The 23498-nt window shown below is 51.0% G+C and overlaps 1 protein-coding gene across 1 annotated transcript in view; it reads left to right on the top strand.

Annotated features, from left to right (window-relative positions):
- Positions 1-511: 511 nt before the first annotated feature.
- LOC119102324 (uncharacterized) overlaps positions 512-23498 on the top strand; it is a 30969-nt gene continuing 7982 nt past the window's right edge. The window contains exons 1-5 of the mRNA XM_037225690.1: positions 512-523; positions 2992-3432; positions 13903-14092; positions 19500-19691; positions 21518-21588. Of these exons, the coding sequence (XP_037081585.1) occupies positions 512-523; positions 2992-3432; positions 13903-14092; positions 19500-19691; positions 21518-21588 (906 nt within the window). The remainder of the gene's footprint in view (positions 524-2991; positions 3433-13902; positions 14093-19499; positions 19692-21517; positions 21589-23498) is intronic.

Raw genomic sequence — 23498 nt, 5'->3', positions numbered from 1 at the left:
TAGTTCTCTGTGAACTTTCCAAGCTAAAGCTGATAAAGCTCGCGAGAGAACGGTCGCTTGGCCTCAGTGAGATCTCGTCACTGGGTACAAGGCTAGCGTTGCTAAGTCTGTAAGAGACCCCGCCAGGCCGGGTCAACGATCAACTTTTCCTGAAACTTCCACCTAGTTCAGTTTGCACGTCAATGCTTACAAAACGATGCAACGTAGAGACATAGCACATGGCATGCGTGTTCCGTGTCTAGTTTTGAGTGTGTTGGTGTGATTTTTGTGCGTCTTGATACAAAATGAAGATGAAGGCTTCCGTAAATAGTTCCCAGTGCCGTCCCCGCCGCCCGCTGATCGACGCATTCCTTGGTAGACGCCCTCTGCTATCACAGGTAATAGGTAGGCTGCCATGCTGTGCTTTTCAGACGCTGCTTTTTACGCACTAAGAACGCTAGAGAAACGTGCTTGGTACCAAGACACGCCCAACGAATGTCCCAGATGCTACCGAGAATTTGGTATGTATCACATGACTTGCCAGGTAGGTATTCGGTACAATCTTACGAAAGATGTAATTGCCTTCCTTCCCCCCCCCCCCTCATTAATGTGAGCGGTGAAAGTGCGAATTTGGGAAGTTTCACCGTCCGTTTCAGTTTCCAATCAAAATCTAAAGCAGTCAGAGTAATCTTAAACCTGTATTTCACACTGGAATAAACCCGCTCCATCTACAAAAAAAATGTTTTACGTTTTTCAATGCTAATGCTATGGCCCTAAGTACAATTATAGCAAAAATAAGAGTCTCCTTGCGCTCCAGCGCGCCTTATTTCGCCGAGTGGCAATTCCAGAGCCTCAACCTGTAACAGGACAGAAGGCTGCTGTGTGGGTGTGCGTCCTGATCCAGCCGTACACCCTCGGCAGCAGACGGGTGAGAGGCATGGACCTGAGTTACGGACGGCCATTGCGTTCGACGGCGATGTAGTGAGCTTGACCTGAATCAAGGATGGGCGGAAAATCGCGCAGTGCGGTCGATTCTGCTTCGCATGCTACACAAGTGGGTGGTAGGCATATATCGCCATCTGGTCTTAATTCGGTTGGGCACACGAAATACAAAGGAAAGAATCGGGCACGGCATCTCGTTTTTTGCAATAAAAAAAACTAACCCTAACAGATTTTTGGATGCATTTTGAGGTCACCACCCCCGTGAAGTGGCGCTTGTTGCATGAATCCTGACACCACCATCGATTGTAAAATTCCGGATCACAGGTAAAATTTGAAGGGAAAAGCTTAACGTGTCGAAACACTTATCATTACCCGTCGCACTCTGGGGGTAGAACACACTGACGTCACGTGACCTTTTCCGTTCTCACCGTTGCCGGCCGCAGTCTATGGCGGCCAGCGCCAAAATATTATAGTCATAGTCAGCAGCCATCCGCCGGGGCAACAGGGGCGGCCGCCTGACCATCGCGTCCTTAGGCGCAACCGACACCGGCCGCCCTGAGGACGGGCGCGAAGCCCACCCGCGCTGGACTCGTGCCCAGCTCGCCCCTCCCGGTCTGGATTCCGTTTCCGAACGTACTGATGCTCTTTCGGGGCCCCAGCGCTCCGCGGCTGCTCCCGGGAGGCATCAGGGAGGGTCGCCTCAGGAGCTAGGATCGCGCCCGATGGCGAAGGCGCCGCATCGGCACGCGCGGCAGAAAACGCATATGTCGTGTCTGGACGGGACGGAGACACACCCGAGGGACGGAACAGCTGCTGTAGGGGAAGCAAGGCCCCACAGTCATTACTTCGGAACGCGCTCATGATTTGTATTTGTTGGCAGGCCGGCAGGTGTCGGTGCCTCCAATGAATGGGTGTTCAGCTGGGCAGCGGCCGCATCCCGGCAAGAGCGGACTGCGTGGCTTTCAATATTACTTAAGTCGTTAAGCGCGTTTGTGGGGAACATTACGTACATAGATAAGACAGCAATAATAGCCTTATTTCTCGGAGAAAAAAAGGAGAATGGAGAGATAGATGCGTTAATACTTCGGCAACATGCCTTTATCGAAACGAATAGCAGAAGTATTTACTATTCCTTTTCCATACAGGAATGTTGCCGAAATATCAACGCATCTATATCTCCATTGTAATGATTTTTGTACAAGGAATATGGTCACTACCTCTGTCTCATCTGGGCGGTTTTCGTTGTACTTCTCTTTCGTCTCACGGCAAGGAGAGTCACTTTCGACCTTTATAGTCAGAATTTCCTTTTCTCTTTTCAAGGAACTACGTGAGCAAAACCAAGATGAATGGCCCCTCCACAGCTAGTACACTTTTTGACAACGGACTCCCAGCGTTTTCTCTTTCTCTCTTAGCGTTTGTCCTAACTACTGCGCACTTCCCACGCTCTAAATGTCTCCGGCATTCGTCGGCAAAATGCCCAAACGATTTGCATTTGAAACATCCCACCGGATCTGGTATGTAGAAGCGGACTGCGAGATAGGTAAAGCCTGTTCGCACCCTCTCTGGTAGCAAAGCACTGTTAAGGTAAGGACGCTGGCGTCCGTGTGCACCAACTCACCACCTACCCCTTTCAAAAAGGTTTTTGACGCTCGTCACCCCCTTTCTGGTCATGCTGCCGACAATTTCTTTCTTTCTGAGGCCCCTAAGGTCCCAGCAGCCAATGAACCTTTGCGTAGAGATTTTCCGCTGGTGTGGTTTGACGTCTACCGGCACGAACTGGAAGTCATGTCCGTGAACTCGAAAATGAAGTTCTTTGGCACTTAGCATCCCCCTGATATCATTTTCCTTCGTAAACTGTACTTATAAACCTCCATCTCGATGCCTAAACATTTTCTTAGGGCTTCCAACCTCGAAGAGAGCCTGCTCAATCTGGAGCGGTTTGAGTTTCAACGGCAAAGACTTTCCCCTTCTCAAGGCTCAATGAGCGGATGACCATATGCTGAGGTGGTCTGACGGCACAGTGGGCATTGTTGTGGTGCCAGGGCTACAGGCGCGTCATACACGGCACAGGGCGTCAAAAGTGCCGCTGCGGAGCGCCCGAATACGAGTCTGCGGGAGCTGTACCCTGAGAGTCTGCGGGAGCTGTACCCTGTCTGTCTGCGGGAGGTGTACCCTGACTGTCTGCGGGAGCTGTACCCCGACTGTCTGCGGGGGCTGTACCCTGAGAGTCTGCGGGAGCTGTACCCTGAGAGTCTGCGGGAGCTGTACCCTGAGAGTCTGCGGGAGCTGTACCCCGACTGTCTGCGGGGGCTGTACCCTGAGAGTCTGCGGGAGCTGTACCCTGACTGTCTGCGGGAGCTGTACCCTGAGAGTCTGCGGGAGCTGTACCCTGACTGTCTGCGGGAGCTGTACCCTGAGAGTCTGCGGGAGCTGTACCCTGACTGTCTGCGGGAGCTGTACCCTGAGAGTCTGCGGGAGCTGTACCCTGAGAGTCTGCGGGAGCTGTACCCTGTCTGTCTGCGGGAGCTGTACCCTGACTCACGAGGGGCTGACCGGGCACCTCCACAGAGTGAGCCAAGGCACGACCCCGCAGCTGAGACATCAGGCAGACACTGCATCTGGCGGGTCCCCTCGACACCCGTCGCCTGACCCGCTTGGCTTCTGGCCAGTGCCGTACAAGGACGGCGCCTGACCAGCCGGTTATCCGCGTGCGGAGTTGACATGGGCACTCACAGGTTGGCAAATCCGGGTCAAAGGTAAGTGTTTGTGGACGCCACGACTGACCCGCGAGGCGGCCACCTCAGCACTCAGGACCCCCTTCATCACTGTGGGGGTCCATCACATCCGTCACATCATCATCCGGGGTCCGTCACATCACATCACACTCAATCACGTCATCACAAGTGGGGCGCAACGGGACACGGCAGCCCTAATAAGACAGCAACTTGGGGCCGAGGTGTTGCTAGTCGCTACTCGGACCGATGCCAAGGCCCTGGCGGGAGGTACGCTTGGTCTGGCACCTGCACTTTGGCCGGTCTGGCACCTTCACTTTGGCACCGCTACTCCATCGCTGCGGCACGTTGAAGGGAATTTTTCACATTTGAAGATATCAAAACATGCATCCAATATGATGAAATTACCTTTCTCATAGCTATTGGTATTCTTTTAAGTGTGGAATAAGTGCTGTAGACAACACAATGTCCTCCGTTTAGTATTTCGCTCCTGAATACGTAATTGTTTGATTATGTCATCGTACCTTGAACAACATCGATTAATAGCTAACTGACGGCCATTATATCTGGAGATCGTATTCACGAACGCCATATAAACGACTCGACAATCATATTCTTCTTGGCCTTGATGGTCGCTAGGCAAATGAAATGGCAGGATTTTAATGCCGTTTTAACGACGTCATGGATGTCTGGGTGTCCTTGAAACGGCCTTCCCGAAATAGACTGCTCATATTTGCGGGCGTGCAGCTAAAAAACTAGACGGGTTGAGGCCTTAGTAAGGATGGGACTGTGAACTGGGCTGAATTATCTTTAAAGTGGCTATTTCAGTTCAAAACCACTTTCAAATGTGAAACACTCCCTTTACCATTCGCAGCGATGTTGGGAGTTGTCAAGGTGTTTATTTTACCGGATGCATTGCGTGTCACGGGCAGGTAATGCTGCACGCTCGCAAGCGTTGATAAACCGGCGAGTGTCATGTGGACAATGCATTGTCTATCTTCTTGCGCTTTGTCAGCCTTGTCATTTGTTCCAGAACACAGCTGCAAAGTGCTTGCTGGCGTGACTCTTCTCTGTGTCGCGAATTTCTACGCTCACGTTCTGTCCGTAAGGCGCGATTACCAGCATCCGGTCTTGTGTCGGTTCCCATGCGCGAATCTCCAGTAATGAATCAGCCTGGTGCATTAGTTCTCTTGCTGTTATAACTCGAACGATGCCGGACAAAGCCTCAGCCGGTCTGTCCCGTGAGGTGGGAGTCCCATCAGAGATCCGTGATGTTGCACTTGCAGGCCCGACCCCTGAGGCGAAGCCGGCAAGTTCGCTCCGCCGGCGACGAGGCGGGCCTGGTCACTGACTGCTGCAACATGACGTCATACATCCGATGTCGGCGCCCGGCCGCGGTGGAGAGGTGGGCTTGGTCACTGACTAGTCTAACGTCACGTCACTCATCCGGCGTCAGCGCCCGACCGCGGTGGAGAAGCGGGCTTGGTCACTGACTGCTGTTACGTGACGTCACACATCCGATGTCGGCGCCCGGCCGCGGTGGAGAGGTGGGCTTGGTCACTGACTAGTCTAACGTCACGTCACTCATCCGACGTCGGCGCCCGACCGCGGTGGAGAAGCGGGCTTGGTCACTGACTGCTGTTACGTGACGTCACACATCCGACGCGCTCGGATCACGACACCCGGCATTCCACGGCAAACGATCTGATGTGAGATCAGATTGTTCGACGACGCTGATCGCTGTATTTGCCCCTTCCTCTGGTCTTTTAGCGTCCCACGCGCAGTCTTTTCACTGGCACCCATCCCGTGTGTCTGTCGGGAATCACATCACTTCGGCTGCAGGCCGGGCTCATCCTAGGTTAAGTCAACACTTGATGCGAGTGGGAATGGCCACCCACCCTTGTTTCAATATTTCGACGAGCATTACCGAATCGAATGTATTGAAGGCACTAGTTAATAGAAGAGGTCAGGATCCGATCCAACTGCATTATGACCATGGTGGAGGTTTTTAGAAGTGATCAGGGTCCAACGCGATCAGCGAACATTTGCCACGAATCAGGCATTAGTGGATAATTGGTTTTTTACTCATGCTACTAGGCTGATATATTCATGCTTATTTGTGTTCTGTAGAATAAAACTGGCCTTTTTGCTAGATGAAGCTAATAAACGATAAGGTGTTTCGTTCCTTATCAACCAAAGATCAACCTTTGGGCCTACTGGTCAAAAACCCGTGCAAGCATAAAACGGAAGCTACCAGGCTTCATATCCCCGACTAAATTTTGCACCGAAAAGTAAGTGGCATTAATCGTAGTAGTGTGATGCATTACTGACAATGATCCCTTACTTACCTACGCTAAATGGTCGTAGCTCATTGCCTGCTTGGATTGGGTATAATCGTTTTCAGTGCACCATGCTCCTGTTACATCATAGCATCATAAGGTATTGCGTCGTGCCACACCTTATTTCATGAGATGTCAAATCATATGCCATGCTAAGTGTTATTTGAGTCTGGATCAGGCATTTAGATGGGCAATCGGCTGTTCACAAGCTGGCAGGCGACGTTGGTAGAAATCGTGTCGTCAAACGTCTGGCTGGCGTATGAGTGCGCATTACCACCTACCGGCTTTATAGTCAAGCTGCACTTGTGGCGTTATTGCTATAGATGGCGTTCACAATTCAGCGGCGGCAGAGGAAAGGACAGGGAGTAAACGACCGACCACGGGCATGGGAAACGGCGTGTTCAAGGGAATGAACCCCCCTCCCGCCCCCAACTCCTTGAAAATTCGACTGTGGTGCCGTGGACGTTGACTGGACAAAGATAGGCAAGACTATTGCTGTCCACTAAACCTGGGAGAAATTCTGGTGCCCATCATCCGACCAAACTTGCTGACAGCCCCATATCCGCGAGTTTACGGGTTGAGTCGCCACAAAATCCTCATCATCCGCCCCGTTGTCCTCCTTACTACCTAATCCCGTATCCCGGTGACAGCTCGTTCATCCTGGGCAGGCTACAGGCACCAGCCCTCAGTGGGCGCCCGCTGGTGGAAGCCCCGTCGTCCTGACCCCGGTGACAGCTCGTTCATCCTGGGCGGGCTACAGGCACCAGCCCTCAGTGGGCGCCCGCTGGTGGAAGCCCCGTCGTCCTGACCCCGGTGACAGCTCGTTCATCCTGGGCGGGCTACAGGCACCAGCCCTCAGTGGGCGCCCTCTGGTGGGCGCCCCGGCGTCCTGACGCACCGTTCGGACGGGGCGTTGCAGCACATACCACGCATCGAGGTCTCTGTGCGTGCTTGTGCCCGGCGGATCAATGCCGTTACGTGTGGCTCTGCCCCGTCGTTATCCACTCTGCTTCATCCCATAGCCCTGAAATGGTCACGGCTGGTCAAAACGGCTTTAATCCAAACAACCAAACAACAGAACCAAGCTGTCACCACATCTGTCCTTCTTTCCTCGTCCTCGCTTCATCTTCCACCCTCGCCACGCCCTGTTTATTAGGGCCAGACTAAAGATACTAGCCAAGAGTGCATGTTAAGCCCCTGGTGGGGTCCCGTCCGGGTCCCGTCCGAGTGCCGAGGACGTGCCCCGTGCAGGAGTCGCTGCGCGGGCTAAGTCTTGACGAGGACCCCGCACCCTGTGGCTGACAATATGTTTGTTCAGGACATCATTATCTTGGGTCAGTTCAAGGGTCACCCCAATACAGAAGGGTGCGCTATGTAGAATTTTACAATGGAGAAGGGGTACAACTCAACAATTGCATCGAAAACCGGATTCATCGAGCCGCAGGGTCGCGCAATTTCCGTCGCGTAATAAAACAACACTGTACATATTTTATCAAATTTTTACGCATCTACGTGGAATTTATGCACACGTTTAGTCACGTGCTTGTCAGAAATTTGGTGCAGAAACATGTGCTCCCAGGGCGACGATATGTGTGTGTCCCTGCCCAAAACATCTGAGGCTGACAAAATCAGTTTGCAGGCAAACTCATGCTCCGAGCCTAGGCGACCGACTACTGATCACTTTCACCAGCCAAAGTGGCATGATCCATTGCCCATCCTCCCCAGAACATGGCGGCCTTAGGCCAGGACGTGACCATGGTAACTACGGCATGGTGCGTGGTGACCTAGAGCAGGACTAATGTTTCAAACCGTTGGTCTAGGCAATGGGAGCCAGAGACGTAATGGAGAGGCGGCCGGGGGCGCACTCTGACACAAATTGAAGTGGATTTCTTTAACTAATTATCTAAAATACCACAAAAACTATCGTCAGTGCACGTTAATATCCCAACATCGTTTTACCTAACCTTAGTTCAATCTTCTAAAAGCGTTTTTTTCCTGTTTGAAAAAATGCGAACTTTGAAGGTTTGAGGTGAGCATTTAAACTGCTTGCAAAATGCATTTAAAGGAACAGCGCATGGGCGTAGGACCAGGGGGGCCAAGCGGGCCAAGGCCCCTGCCCCCGCTTTTCAAGGTGGGGGGGGGGGGCAGCAATGTTAACTGCCCTCCCCCCTCCCCCCACTACACACTTTTCAGATTAAGGCTGGATTTGGCTTACTTTTGCACTGCATTAAACGTGCATACCGATTTACATAGTCACCAGTCATCTCTCTTAAGATGCGTCATCTTTTCCGTTGGTTCATTGACCATTGCTTAATGTTAGACCGACAAGGCCCACGCCGCACGGCGTGGAGACTGCAACGCCGGGCGTCGAGGCTGCTATTGCTATGACTTGCGAGCACGCATGTTCAACACCATATTACGTAGTTTTATTATCAGTTATCAGCTCTGACAGGATCTTGAGCATTTTAAGACGAACATGGGTTAGGCATGTCAACACAAGAACCCCATTTCATCTACAATCTACAGTAAAGGAGAACTCGATATCTCTGAAGGACACAGAAAACACGGAACTGGAATCTATGTGACAACTATCGGACTACCTGCGGTGATCAGTGATGTTTACGTCAATGAGGGTTCCTGTGCTGATCCGGGGCTAACTGCGCGGGTCAGGAGGCTTCCCGTGTCAGGGATGGGAAAAATGTGATATGATATATCCTGCTAATGGCCTCCGGGTCGATCAGGAGATCCCGCCCCGTGCCGCCAGAATGATAGCCAGAAGACACTTCGTGATGGGATGGAATGGCCCTTCAGGCCCTTGACCGGGATCGGTAATGTGCCCCTGCTGTTCTACTCAAGGGGCTCCATGACCGGAAGTAAATAAGGGGTCTTATTATTGTTGAATAGAGTGAGGGTCTCATTATTGTTAGATGGGGTGGGTCGAAATGAATTTTAAAAATCAGTAAGGTCGTGCCATGTTTGCCTGAGAACGTTTAGTTTTTTCAGAATGGGTTAGTGAAACAAATTACATCAAAAGGTTTGAACATGCCAGCCAAAAACCTCGAGAGCAAGGGCAAGGATGGGCTACAGCTTCCGTAAAACCAACCGCCTTCAGCCACTGAAGTGCCACCAGACGGCGGGCGCCGGGTTAATCTGTCTTCTGGATAGATAAATAGCTGCAAAAATACGAAAAATAGAGATTTTACCTGAACTCGTCCAGTTCAACCACCAGATTCCAGCCCCACTTCGCGGTGCTTTAAGGGCCAATCAGTTCTTTTCATCAGTCTAAAAATTGCACACGTAAAATATGCACTCAGACTGCCTTCTAAATGTGAGATCTGATACCATGAAGCATCCAAGGATACCTTTTCAGAAGCGTAGTCATTTTCGTCCACCCGTCAGCCACACTTTAATATTAGCTGCTAGGCCGCCGCTGCGCGGCCTACAGAGGCTGCAACGCCTGGGGTTGAGGCTTGCGTTTCCAAAATTTTCGAGTGCGCATGCTTAAAATTACGTCACATAACTTATATTACTAGACGATTTAAGTGTTTAAAGGTAATCATTTTAGAAGCGTCATCATTTTCGTCTACCTGGGGGACACGGCTAAATATTACCTACTGGGCTAGCGCTCCGCGGACTATGGAAACTGCAACGCCTAGTGTCGAGGTTTTTGTTGGCGCATGGTAAAAAGCACGTTGCATAAATTGTATCATTAATCGATTGTGACTGCATGGTGAATATTCTAAGGCAGACATGGCTTGGCCATGCTAATACGCCTTGTTGACCACTGGATCTGCAATTAACGTTTCATCTTCAAATCTGGATCAAACATATCGATCTACAATCTCCCTTCGCGATGTCTTCAATGTTTTTAGAACCCAGATACAAAATTTTGACAAGGCTTCTGAATTATACCGGTTTAGAAAGAGTCAACCAACCATTATAAATTAACAGCGCCGGTGATTTACTCCATGCAGTCGTTCAACGCCTGATTTCAGCAGTTTATTCACCTCAAAATACAAACAGAATTGAGCTCACGATAGCTCCTGGTTTCTGTTCTGGTTACAAGGTAAATATAGCAATAAAGCGAAGAAAACTGTGTCACTTGCTAACAAGTAAGCTATATCCGGGGATTTGGGGGATCACCGTAAGATGGGCTTTTGTCAGCCTTCTATTTCCCCTTGGCAAGGCTCTGGCTACGCCCCTGCCCACACACAAAAGCAGATCAAGCTTATGCGTTGCATGATGGGCAATGCAGTGTCCGCTGGGCCAATTCATTCCTAAGGCAGACAGCTTCCCGGAGACTATTTTTCTGCGGTGGTGTGGTGTGAGGGAAGATAGTTTGGAAAAAGATACTGTTGCAGGTGTCCTGCACGTGTTTCATACACCATGTAGTAGTAACGATGGTACAAAAGTATGCAACAAAGCAGCCATACGATCAGTTCGCGGTCAGTCATGCAGGAGACAACCGGGTCAGGGCAGTGGCCACCGACGGCGGACAGAAGCAGGGCGTAGACAAGGAACATATGACAGATGGGTCTTATTATGTGGCTTGATTCTTAAAAGAGAATCTCTAGTTTTATGGCTTTTGTCACATTGTTTCTAACAGTTTCAAGCTCCCGAATTTGTTTCCTGCCTAAAATTCTGCGACAAGTCTTATATCTTGAAAAGCAGCCAGCGAAATGAAAACGCATGAAAAATCTGTCGCACTGTGAGCCATCGATCCACTTTCAAAATTCTCACCATCCTATATCCAGACCCTATTTTGGCATCTACACTGTGGAGGCAGATGTTTCCTTAATGACCCAAAATGCCTACCCGCTCGCGGAATTTCGCCTCCCCAGGAAAGACAATGTTAAAACGGAGGAATAATCTAGGGAAGCCGGACAGCCTTATTTGCCAAACGACAGATGAGTCGAATAGGCAAAATTGTGCACCAGTGATAAACAGCTCTAGATGCATATCTAGCGTAGCAGCCATGACATTTGAATAAAGAGTGATAACAACCTCCATCCCTAACCCCCGCCCCCCCCCCCCCCGCTGGTCATCGGGCTTGCTTTCCAAAAAAAGTTCCTCAAGTACACTCTGAACTTGGCCCTCCCTCCCACCACTTTTTGAAACGTTCCTATGTCTATGGAACAAGGTAATGCTAAGAAACGAGTTTCTGTCATTCCTCGTCCCATAGCTATACTTCAGGGCAAAACGTCTGTGTACAGATAAACGTCTGACGATTCTGTTTCGTAGGTGGTTAGGTGTGTGTGTGTGTGTGTGTGTGTGTGTGTGTGTGTGTGTGTGTTGTGTGTGTGTGTGTGTGTGTGTGTGTGTGTGTGTGTGTGTGTGTGTGTGTGTGTGTGTGTTGTATGAAATGATATGGTAGAGTGTGATTTAAAACCACTATAAAGGTGCATAAAACAGCAAAATAATTTGCACCAAGAAAAAACATTGTCCTTTTCCTTGTTGACAAGCAGTGGTGAAGACTGCCGTTCGGTCAGAAGGAACTTTACTTAGAAAGTGTTCAACCCTCTACAAAAAAAAATGCTTTGAACGCTTGGAACGCGAAAAACGCCTTTGGACGTAGCGTAAAAGGCTGCAGATAGATCGCCATTGAAACTACACTACATGCTAGTCACTTTGGATTTAGCTTCTTTATGGGATGCGGGGTTTTACAGCATCATCCAAACATTTGAACTTATCAGTTTGGTTTGACCTATGAAGGCAAAACAAATGGAGAGTGCTCGCATGGGTCAATCCCTCCGCGGAATTGCTGCAGCATGATTGCCGCAGCAAGGGCCAAATTTCCATACGGAAATTAATGAGTGGCTTTCGAAACGCAATGACAATGAATTCACGTACCGTTATTCGCTGCTCATCGCACTAATTTTATTGGTATGGCCCTTCGGATTGCATTACTGGATGCTAACTGGCCGAACGGTTACAGGAGCTTGTCAAGATACGGTAGTCATTTAAAACTTTTATAGTTACGTCCACTCGGTTTGACCATGGGCATTTGATAGGACTGTAAAAGGGTGGTCAGATTTCACAATAGCATTACTGTTGGTAACGGAACCCACTTTATTTGTATGACCTGCTGACAGCACATCACTCAATGCTGGCGCCCTGGCCTCAGCGTGAATCTGGCAACTCACGGCAGTCATTTATAACATACCCATGGTTGTGCGCAGAGGATATGACTGTGTGCTTTTGATAGCACTGCGGAAGCGCTTTCAGATGACACCATTATGTCGTTGTCGACCGCCGGACCACGTTTTATTGGTATGACCCCGCCACAGACATTACTTATTGCGGATAGCCGGCTTGAAGCGAGGTTGAGAACATACGGCACCGTGTTAGACATACTCATATTCACGTGCGAGGAATGCACCGTGTGCATTTGTAGCTGAAATAATCGAAACTAGCAGTTAAGTGAGTGCTAATGAAGAATGGTGGTTAAGCATCCTTGTTCAAACCCAGAGATGCACAAGATACATATACGCACTAGCACATGCACACGCAAGCATGCATGCATACTCACGCAAGTACGCACGCACGCAGCATGAACGCACACGCGGACGTAGGCACACACACGCGTAAGCACGAGTATCATGCGCACTAATTAGCTCTGCCATCGGACCGTCCCACCCGCAAGGTCAGATACCACGAAAAGGTAAAAGGCGTCCCAAGCATCATGCATTGTATGCATGCTGACCTGCATTGCCCATGGCATAAACAAGTGAAGGGAATAGCCTTTCGCTGACCATCTGCGAAAAGCGTTGTTTTTTACCACCCTCCAGTGCATGGCGTCAATATTGGGGGGGGGGGGGGAGACGTTGGCATGGTGCAACCCCATAAATGGACACCGTCGTCCGATAACCATGTTGCGAGGGGAGTCACTGTCATATACCGGTCGGGGGAGGACTGAGCCGACATGGCTGACCTAACCCACTCCGCGAGGGGAGTCACTGTCATATACCGGTCGGGCGGAGGACTGAGCCGACAAGGCTGCCCTAACCCACTCCAAAATCTCTCTCCTCGGATTTCGGTCATTTTAATTCGCGTCCCCGATGAAGGCATTATAGAGCAATGTCTTCGTTGATTTCAATCTTGATTTTTGCAGCGTAGTAGCGCCTTCCCACTTCAAGGCAACGTGAAATTTTATTTTTGTGAAAGGCGTAGAATCGGATGTAATTTACAGAAAAGGAACATCTCAGTAATGAGAGCTCTAGTGATCACCGACAAAAGGTGTTCATCATTCCTCGGAGATGGGCCGATGCGCACAAAGATAGCTTTATGTAGGACAGCGGGGGCTTTACATTTACGTACAAGAGCCATTGGGAATTGTTGAATACACTGCCACGATGTACCTCTACATAAAAGCGAACCTGGTGCTTCCTAAGATTTGAGTCTCCGTTAACGGCATAATAGGCCCTCCGATAAAATGAAAAACCTCAAAAAACTTGGATTATCCTCCCGCCGAGCTTGCCCTAGATAAAATACCAGGCCAGTGAGTTTAATATGGGGTCCATCCGTTAACACATGCTGCTGAAAACTCTTTTGCAATTTGTTCTCAATCAGATTGGCCGCCGGTAAGCATTCGAGAACGGACAGCGCCTTCGTCGGCTTAAATCCATGATCTTACCATCACCAGCGGCGGTGTTAGCCTTCACAAATGCTGGGGCCAGTATCTGTTTTCAGGTATTTCTTCCCAGTCAACGCCCATAGAGCCAACGCAAATTTGAAGAAAGCCCGGAGCACAGCACCTGGCTTGGCGTGTTCTCGCCCCCTGCCCCTCCCCCTTCCCCGTTCAATGCGCCGTGCGTCTGACATGTCCAGCCGGTTGGATAGCTCTACGCCGAACAGCCGGTCCGGCGTCGTAGAGTCTGCCGCCTGTCGACTGGGCCCGGCGATTCCGGCAGGCTGGCGGCTGCCGGTCGGCGCACGTGGCGGAGCGCATACTGTGGCGTGACGGTGCCTTCAGTGATTCTTGCGACGTCAGTGAGCGGTGGCGCCGGGCGGTCACTTGCGCAGAGCTTGATGTGGGCTCCGAGGCCTCGTGGACGTGGGTGAACGCGACCGGGAACATGTGGGGAGCGTCCGGCGACCGCGGTGAGTTTCCGTTGGGCGGGGGAATGACCCCTGTGCGCCTCGGCCACCGCTGTTCTGGCGGACTTGGTTTGGTGTTGGGTTCAAAGTGTGTTGGTTGGTGATATCACCAGTAGCGGGCTGCACAGAATGCATGACAAGTTTCCGAAGAATTTCGCGTGCTTGCAACGCAGCAGCGTGATGTGGGAATGACGTTAGGATACGGAAAACGACAATCGAACGTATCTGTACAGAAGTCGGTTGTATGTGTCGGAATGCTCACTGCTTTGACTGAGTAAGTTTTCCTATCAAGCTCCACCTGTAAGCGCCACGCCGTTGGGCTCCGTGTGGTTTTGCCGACCGCAACAATTTGGAATGTGTTTATGGGGAGCACGCCACTCAAAAATCGACAGTCACTGCCGAAAGAACGCGGCGCGACCAAGCGTGAGGACTTCGGTCGCAAGGGTTCGCAAGGGGAACATTCTTGAAGCATGATTATTATACTTGCCTGCTTTCCGCTCCGTGCTGATGGCATGACGGTTTTCTGAAATATGCGTTCTCTTCATGGCCTGGTGATACTCGGAGTCACCCTCAGACGGAAAACTGTCGAAGGGTGGTAAGAAAGTAACAAGGGCCCCGACCTCAGGTAGTGAGCTGAAAGGGGACAGCGTCTTTGGTCAGTTTTATAGGAGAAATTGTGCATAATACTAGCCGGGCTTGCCAGTTCCTGCCCATATGTCCTGTCTCCACCGTCCCATCGCTGTGCTAAGAGGGCCGCTGTTCTCCGTCTGTTTCGCCCAGTCCGATGGCGTAGTGACTGAGCGTCTGGTGTCCGCCCTGCTGGAAACGCCCGCAACGGTGGCTTGAGGCGGAGGAGGTGTGGCGCTCCTCCGGTCGCCCGTGACTCCACCAGCACGTGCTGACCGTCGCGGCACGGTCGGCGTTCGGTCCAGCCAACTGTTCGCACTGGAATCGAGGCATTCCGGACTGTTCGGCCCCGGTGTCGTTCACCGCCGCCCCTCCCTCGGCCAACCGTTCGCTTCCTGGGCCCGCGGCCGCCATTTCGCCCCTCCCCCCCCCCCCACACACACCCCAACACACACGATGCCGGCGCTTCCGGGGCTCGGCGTCGCGCTTCGGCGCCAGAATCCACGCGCACGCCGGGGTAGACGACCGGCTGGCTCTCAAGGTCAAACCGCGGCGGATCAGGCGGTTTACCGGCTGACCCCTACAGCCGGCACGCCCAGTGGTCGGCCGCCAGTGGCTGGCATCCAGCCCTCAGACTGAGTTCGGAGCGGTGGGAGAGGCTGCGCTGCTCCAGCGCCGTCTCAGTGATCCGCCGACAGTGGTTCGTGTCCTGCTCTCGGATTAGCCTGGAGCGGTGGGGGAGGCAGCGCTGCTCCAGCGCCGTCTTACGGGGGTGTCCCAGAGACATGGATCAAACAACGGAAGACGTGGAATGCAAAGTCAGGGGATTATGGGGAGGGGGTGCTGACCGCGGGCGGACAGGCGGTACGGGCAAGTCTGGGGAAGTCACATGACACGGATGTAAGACTCGACAATTTGTCAGAGGCGTTATGTCATATGTTGTCATTTTTTCAAGCGTTATGCACAAAATGTGTAGCATATGAGCATATGCCCACGGGATTTACTCAAAGCACACATTTGAAGCACTGAACTGTAAATTGCTAGATGCATAGTTGTTTGTGTTATCTCCAATTCGGTTGGGAACGTTTTTAAATTACGTGACGCACGTTGGGCCAATCTCTCGGGGGATTTGGGGGATGGGGAAAGCCATGGGTGCTCTTGCGGAAGGAGTAACGGGCTGGGTTGGATACCAACTTCGGGAAAATTGCAAATATGGTGCCTACGGTTATGGGTAGGACGTTGACGAAATGCGGGTACATGTTCCAAAGCATGCTTTGCAATCCTACTGCCTGTGCCGTTCCCATTAGTTCCTTCACGTGGCGATAAGCTCCATTCGCGCTACTTTTACAATTGTGAACGAAAAACAGCCAGTCTGAGGCGTCGCTGGAAATCTTTCACGATTTAAAACTAGTAAAACTAGTTTGCTAGCCAAATGTAAACGAATGGGTGACGGGTGGGTACAGCTGGTTAGGAATAAGTAGCTAGTAGATATAGATATGTCCGCATGGGTGTTGGGTGTACAGAAAATCTCACTCGTGAAGGTCTCAAATTTTCTCCAGTAGATATGCACTGGTTACGAAGGCGAGAGCTCCTTTGCCCTTGTCACGCTTTTAAGGTAGGTTATGGACGGCCTCTTACGCAAAAGCGAGGAATTGTCTTGAAAAATCTTGATCCTCTCCTGGAATCATGCTGCGATAGTTTTATGGTCAAGGGATAGCTTCGTTCATCAGCCCGATCCCGTTGCATTATGGTGCATAGGTCGCCTGTGTATGTACCTGGCTTCAGCTCAGTCGCTAACCATTCCTGAACTGTCAGTGGATGTACCCGTGGTCTGAGATGACTGAGGAGCACGACTGGACGCTGCAATAGACTGGAATGTTGAAGGTGACAATGCAATGGCATGCGATTCCTTCAGCGATGTTTCAAAGGGCATTGCTATTCAGACTCTAAAGACCACTGCAGTGGCCAGCAGAGCGCTGGCGGCGATCCTTAGTGTCGGAACTGGAGACAGCGCGGTGTCTCTAGTAATAACGCGGAGTTACTGCAGGAGTTAGCCGAGGTATGCTGGATGATGGGCCAAACATTCCATCGCTGGCAAGTGGTAGCCCGTGATCAATCTCAATGTGATGTAAGTGGAGGCACTTATGGTCTTCCAACATGTCAGGCGTGATTTTTCTTTCGTTGGGTATCGTGCACGTGAAAGACGATTGCATGTTCTCGGGATATAGATGTAACGATATACTCTTAACATTTAGTTTCGTCAGACATTGTTAACAAACAACAAAATGGGACCGTACTGTGCAAATACGCAAAAAGTTGTGCAATAATGCGGCATTTAATATGTAGTATGTAATAATGCGACAGTTATTGTTCACCTTGCACGTCGCGCCAGGCCACGCATGGACGCCGATAATGAATGTTAACAAAACGAAGCAACCTTGTTTCAAATTCGGCGTTGAAATGGCGTAAGCCCGTGGTAAAAATGTAGGGAGGTGGGCTTGGCAAGTCTTTTTTCGCTTACCAGGCACTTCGAAATAGTTCTCGCGCCCTTGCACTTCATGCACAATATGGAATTATTAGCTAGTGGTATGCAACGCAAGTTATGGCGATATGTAAAGAAAGATCCGCAGGTTGGTGTGGCCACGGGTCCGTTCACAACAGCATAGTACGTAACCACCATACAAGAACGCTAGACCGCGTAGTGCGCAGTAGCAATAAACCGGACGGTACCCACAATACCGAGTCGATTACGATTATTCCCCCCCCCCCCCCCCCCCTGTTACTCCAGTGGTCAGCGCGCGCTGTCGCTCCAGTGGTCAGCGCGTGCTGTCGCTCCAATGGTCAGCATCCGTTGTCACTTCAGTGGTCAGCGCCCGTTGTCGCTGCAGTGGTCAGCACTGACGTCGGCGGCTCACCGCTGCGCCTTGGCGGGTGCGCTGGGGGTGCACGCGTGGCGCACAAGTCTCGGCAGAACGGCGGCGCGCAGGGATTGCAGGGTTCGTGATGGGCCAGCTGCAGGGTTCGTGACGGGCCAGCTGCAGGGTTCGTGACGGGCCAGCTGCAGGGTTCGTGACGGGCCAGCTGCAGGGGGCGTGACGTCACGTGGGGGGCGAGGCGAACCGCGACCATTGACCCGGCATGCGCCACATCTGCCGCCGTCGAGGGCGATGCTGACACGCTGGTGCAGAACTGCCAGGCGGCCAGGCATGTGGCTGGGTGATATACGACCAAGCAGGTCCCAGACACCGCTCTGAAACGCGTCCGGGTCTGCGGCCAACTCACATATGGCCAGCGGGGGTCACTCGTGAGACCTTCTCCAGACTTCACGGACACTGGTGCAACATGTATGTGATACTAGTGCCAAATGTAGTTTAGCATTGGATTCTGTTGGTAGACACATTGTTGATGGCTTTGTACTAACCTAACATATATCGTTTTGGCGGCTAGCTATTGTGGATTCGGCATACTTACCTTATTAATTTGGCATCTTACCTTCTGCCAGGAGTTTTTCCCTTTGCGATGCAATGATGTTGCGAAGCCATGGTCTCAATATGAGCCTTACTGGTGTTGAAACTGCGACAGTGTCACTTCCCATGTGGCAGTGTTGTGCGTCAAAACGTTAAGGGCACAGCCAAACAAAAAAAAAGTGAAAAATTATCGGAGTGTTTCGGAATTGGTTGGATGTGGCAAGCGTTTTTTAATCCAAATTTTGTGCCATCCATAAAAAGTATTATAGAAAATATTCAATGTTCGGCTCAATTCATTAAGGGACTGCTTCACATTTATGTGGGGCTTTGAACTGCGCTGGCTATTCCAAAGATCATGTAGCGAGGGGTCACAGCCTTGGTCTCTTTAAGACTTGAACCCTCTGGCTTCTGAGCTTGACGCCCGCAAATTTCTACAGACTGTGCCATGGTCACCCAGGCACACATCACGCCGCAGACACGTCATTTCTACAGACTGTCCCATGGTCACCAAGGCACACATGGCGCTGCAGACACGTCACATGCATGCTGCCACATCACTGACCGCGTAGCGCTTAAGGCCACGAAAAATATTATCATCGAGATATTCGTTCCTGGCATCAACGGATTGCAAATGGTCATAGAACGATGTTGCGTTCCATGCAAGTTTCGCACCCGAATCACGTTTTTTTGTTGCTATATTGTACAGGAATTTGGGCAGTGAAACGAGTTATGACGGAATTAATACTAATAATTGAATGATTTAAGAAAAGCACCATATCCTGGTGGGTGAATGCAAATATATGATAAGAAAGCACGGATAAGTCTGCAAGAACACCTCTAGAAAGGGCCAAAACACGCGCACATAACGATAATTGTGTTTTCTGCAAACAAAGCACTGACAAACACGACACCGCTCGGGAAACTGAAGTACTACAAGTGAGCTAGCTGGTGGCAATTTCGCACGGCTAGTTTGCCAGCCACTCTGACGTCATATAAACGCTCGATGACGCAACCAAACGATGCCGTCTTGTGGAGTATATTTACTAAATAATACTGTATTTGTCGAGAACAGTCTGGCGCTCAAAACTACGCCACTAACTAAAATTTAGTAAGTGTCTGCATCATATCTGCTGTTTGCGTCAATGTCTTCAAACATGAAGCATTCTCTCCAAGTCGTGACAGCCTTCCCAACCGTTTAAACCCTCCGTTCCACCTTCACTTACCTCCGGACGACTTTGGCGCCCCGTGCCTCCGTTTGTGATCCAGGAGATGAGAGATCACACAGCTGAGCCGTGTGATGTCACTGTCGCCGGCAGAGGAGGCGGTGCCGCACCTCTTCAGCGATGGACTACACGGCAGCCTGCTGGACGGCATCGGCCCGCCCGAACTGCCCAGCATGCCAGCCATGGAGAGTCTGCTCACACAGGACGGGTCCGATCTCTTCAGAATGGACGCCGACCACGCCATCGACATCGATGAGCTGTACGCAGGACTGCAGGACGGATCAGGTACGCAGTACTCGGCCATCGACATCGATGAGCTGTACGCAGGACTGCAGGACGGATCAGGTACGCAGTACTCGGCCATCGACATCGATGAGCTGTACGCAGGACTGCGGGACGGATCAGGTACGCAGTACTCGGCCATCGACATCGATAAGCTGTACGCAGGGCTGCAGGACAGATCATGTACGTAGTACTCGGCCATCGACATCGATGAGCTGCACGCAGGACTGCAGGACGGATCAGGTGCGCAGTATTCGTCTTCGTCATCAGCGATGTAGCACGACCTGGGAAAATGATCTGAAAGGGATGAGAAATCCCGTGGCGTTTTGTATGAATGACCGGCCCTTCATTATGTTTAGTACTAAGTGGTTCATAACATTTGTTGCTCGTCTGTCGACTCTCGGTGTTATTATGACTTTCGTATAACAGGCTCATCATTTTGTTTGCGATACGCTCTGCGTGAGGTTGAGGAAGCTGTTTAGTTTACGAAATAGCTGGTAGGTCATACTGAACTGGTCATGCAGAGTTCACGGCACAAATGCGTCTGTGTTGGTGGTCTGTAATGATACGGTGCTGAATCGCTCGCCCGTAGGTGTATGGGTCCGAGAGGGTAGCCTGTAGGTATATGGGTTTGAGTCGGTGGTCTGTAGGTATAGCGTACAGAGGCGGTGGTCTGTAATAATATGGTGCTGAATCGCCGGTCTGTAGGTATATGGGTCCGAGAGGGTGGCCTGCAGGTCTATGGGTTTGAGTCGGTAGTCTGTGAGTATATGGGTCCGCGTCGGTGGTCTGCAGGTATATCGCGCTGAGTTGGTGGTCCGTGGATGCATAGGTCTGAGTCGGTGGTCTATAAGTATATGGGTCTGAGTCCGTGGTCTGCAGATATATGGTACTGAGTCGGTGGTCCGTAGGTATATGGGTCCGCGTCGGTGGTCTGTAGGCATGTCACGCTGAGTCGGTGGTCTGTGGGTATGTAGGTCTGAGTCGGTGGTCTGTAGAGATATCGCACTGAGTCGGTGGTCCGTAGGTATATGGGTCCGCGTCGGTGGTCTGTAGGCATGTCACGCTGAGTTGGTGGTCTGTGGGTATGTAGGTCTGAGTCGGTGGTCTGTAGAGATATCGCACTGAGTTGGTGGTCCGTAGGCATATGGGTCTGAGCAGATTATCTGTAGGTATGTTGTGTTGGGTCGGTGGTCTGCCAGTTCCACTCAGTCGTTGGTCTGTGATCTGTCCGTCGAGTATGTGATCTGCATGTCCGTTGGTCTGTGATCTGTCCGTCGAGTATGCGGTCTGCACGTCCGTTGGTCCGTGATCTGTATTCCGTTTAGTATGCTTGGTGAGTTGCGGAGCCTGCCGACTCTCTGGTTAGTATGGTCTGATGAGCCGGTGGTCTTTATATCTCGCTGAACCCGTCACTGCGTGTGTACCCTATTGGGTCTTTAGTCCCGAGGCCCGCGCCAGAGTTGGAGCGGGGAGGGCAAGCCAATGCTCAGGGAAAGGACAAGTCGATGCTCGTGAAGAGGGTGGGGAAGGGGGTGGAGCTGGCATACAGCTGGGACAAGATCGCTGTGTCAGGAAGCCGACCCCTTAGCGCCCATGCGATCGCCGCTGGTCGGGTGGCGGGGAAGGGGCGGGGCAACGGAAAGCTCTGGGAGGCCAGTGACCCCTTAACCTCCTAGCGTATGTCATCCCATGCCTGTTTGTCTGTCACGTCTATGTGTGCCGGCGCTCGATATTTCCGGTTGAGTTGTCGGTATTTATCAGTACGCATTTCCCGCTGAGTTTGCGACGTGTGCGGCGTGTCCAACCGGTGTTCCCTTCGTCGTCAGAGCTGAAGCAAGACCCGCCGTCTCCAGAGAGCTCAGATAGCGGCGTAGACACCAGCCCAGCTGGCTTCGAGGTGGGTGACCGGTGCGTCGGGTGCCTCGAACCTCGAACCTGGCGTCGGCGGTTGGTGGCATCCCATCAATGTTATCATTTTTCCTCGAGTGACGTCGATCTGAAATAGTCACGATGGGCATTATCAGCTGTTGCTGTTGAGCTGATCTCATTAGTAGCGCCACGCCAACAGTTGGCTGTTAGCCAGGCTGGTCAGCGGGCATTGGACCACGCCGTGTTGACGAACGGTTACCGTGCCGACCAGTTCGCCCGGCTCTCTTGTTGAATGGAGTATTTAGGTCATGTCGATGCCACCAATCAATGCATTCTAGCGGCGGGCGATGCTCTGCCTCCTCGTTGGCTTGCACGTTGTGCTATACGAGTTGCGTTACCCTAAAATCCATCGCGAAGCTCCCACCTGTACCAGCTATTCTTAGGGATGTGGTTTCGCGAGGATTGCACGTCCGGCATCTGACAGGGTGGTTCAACAAAAAATATAATTTTTAAGGGGACGGTCGATGAAATCTTATTCCGGTTAAATGATGCACAAAAGCAAAGATTTTAGGTCTTTGGTGGTCTTCAGGTGGGGTAGGAACACTTCAGCCCGGCCCAATGACAACAGATATTTTACAAAATTGTGTGATGGATAAAACATCAGATGTTCAGGGAAAAGTATAACATTCATTAACATTCAAGCTCCCGAAAATCAGTGACAATGAGCTGGTGATGAGTTTATTAATTCCTCAATAATGATTCCACAATTTCCTGGAAGCGGACCTTGATAGCCATCTTTCCCACGAGCAAGCCTGCAACACGTTGGTAAGCATGCGTAACCCAATGCCTGCGACGTTCTAGCATATAGACTTGCTTACTACTCGCAGCAAACTTTGGCGGCAACAAATAGGTTCTCGCTATCAAGGGAGAGAGGCGCACCCGGTCGGTGAAGTAACTGGTTTTTCGCCATTCGTCAAACTCAACCGGGGATTAAATTCCCACTCAGCGAGAAATGCTTATCAACTTTTTTAAGAGCCCTTCAGCCATATCTGCGAAGGCGTATGCCATGCGCTTCGACATTCACCTACTCAGGCTGGTACAGAACAACGTACAGGTGTGCGACGCACAAATTTGCAGACATGGACGCTGATTTCTCGTTGCAACCGCAAGCGACATTTAGACAACCAGAGCTAGACAACAGGGCATTGAGTAGACAATAATTTAGACAAGTAGGGCAGTTTAGAAGCAATTTTTGCTGAGTGGGAAGCTGAACCCAAGTTAAACCTGTGGGATCGCTGAGAAACCATAGACACGTCTGTGGCTGCACGTCTGCCGGGTGCGCCTTTTTCTCTTGATGGTGGGAACTGGGTTGTCATTGCTGCAGTTTGCTTTAAGTGGTAGACAAGTGGATTTACCAGAACACACTTCAGGCAGGGGTCTTAGAAAGTTTGTTGTCAAGGGCTGGCGCAAAAAAATTGGAGAATCACGTACTCACTATGTCCTCATCGCTATACGCTTTCTGTTCCTTGATTGTTTGATACGCATCCCCCTAAATATCCGAGGACTTATTCCCGACCTTACCTTGGGACAATTATGTTGGCATGGCTTAAAGGAAACTATACAGACGTGACCTGGCATGGCCTGAAGTCCTTAATTTCTAAAGCTCAAAAGACAAAGGGAAACACACACACACACACACACACACACACACACACACACACCACACACACACACACACACACACACACACACACACACACACACACACACACACACACACACACACACACACACACACACACACACACACACACACACACACGCATATATATATATATATATATGCGTATATATATATATATATATATATATTTACACGCGCTAGTAATTGCTGTAATTCCACCGTTCCCACCTCAAGGTCGGATTCAATGAAAAGCT

This window comes from Pollicipes pollicipes, unplaced genomic scaffold (genome assembly GCF_011947565.3).
Source record: "Pollicipes pollicipes isolate AB1234 unplaced genomic scaffold, Ppol_2.1 Scaffold_5724;HRSCAF=6776_pilon_pilon_pilon, whole genome shotgun sequence".
NCBI lineage: Eukaryota > Metazoa > Arthropoda > Thecostraca > Pollicipedomorpha > Pollicipedidae > Pollicipes > Pollicipes pollicipes.
The sequence above is the reverse complement of the archived record's forward strand: the minus strand, read 5'-3'. Positions and strand labels throughout refer to the sequence as shown.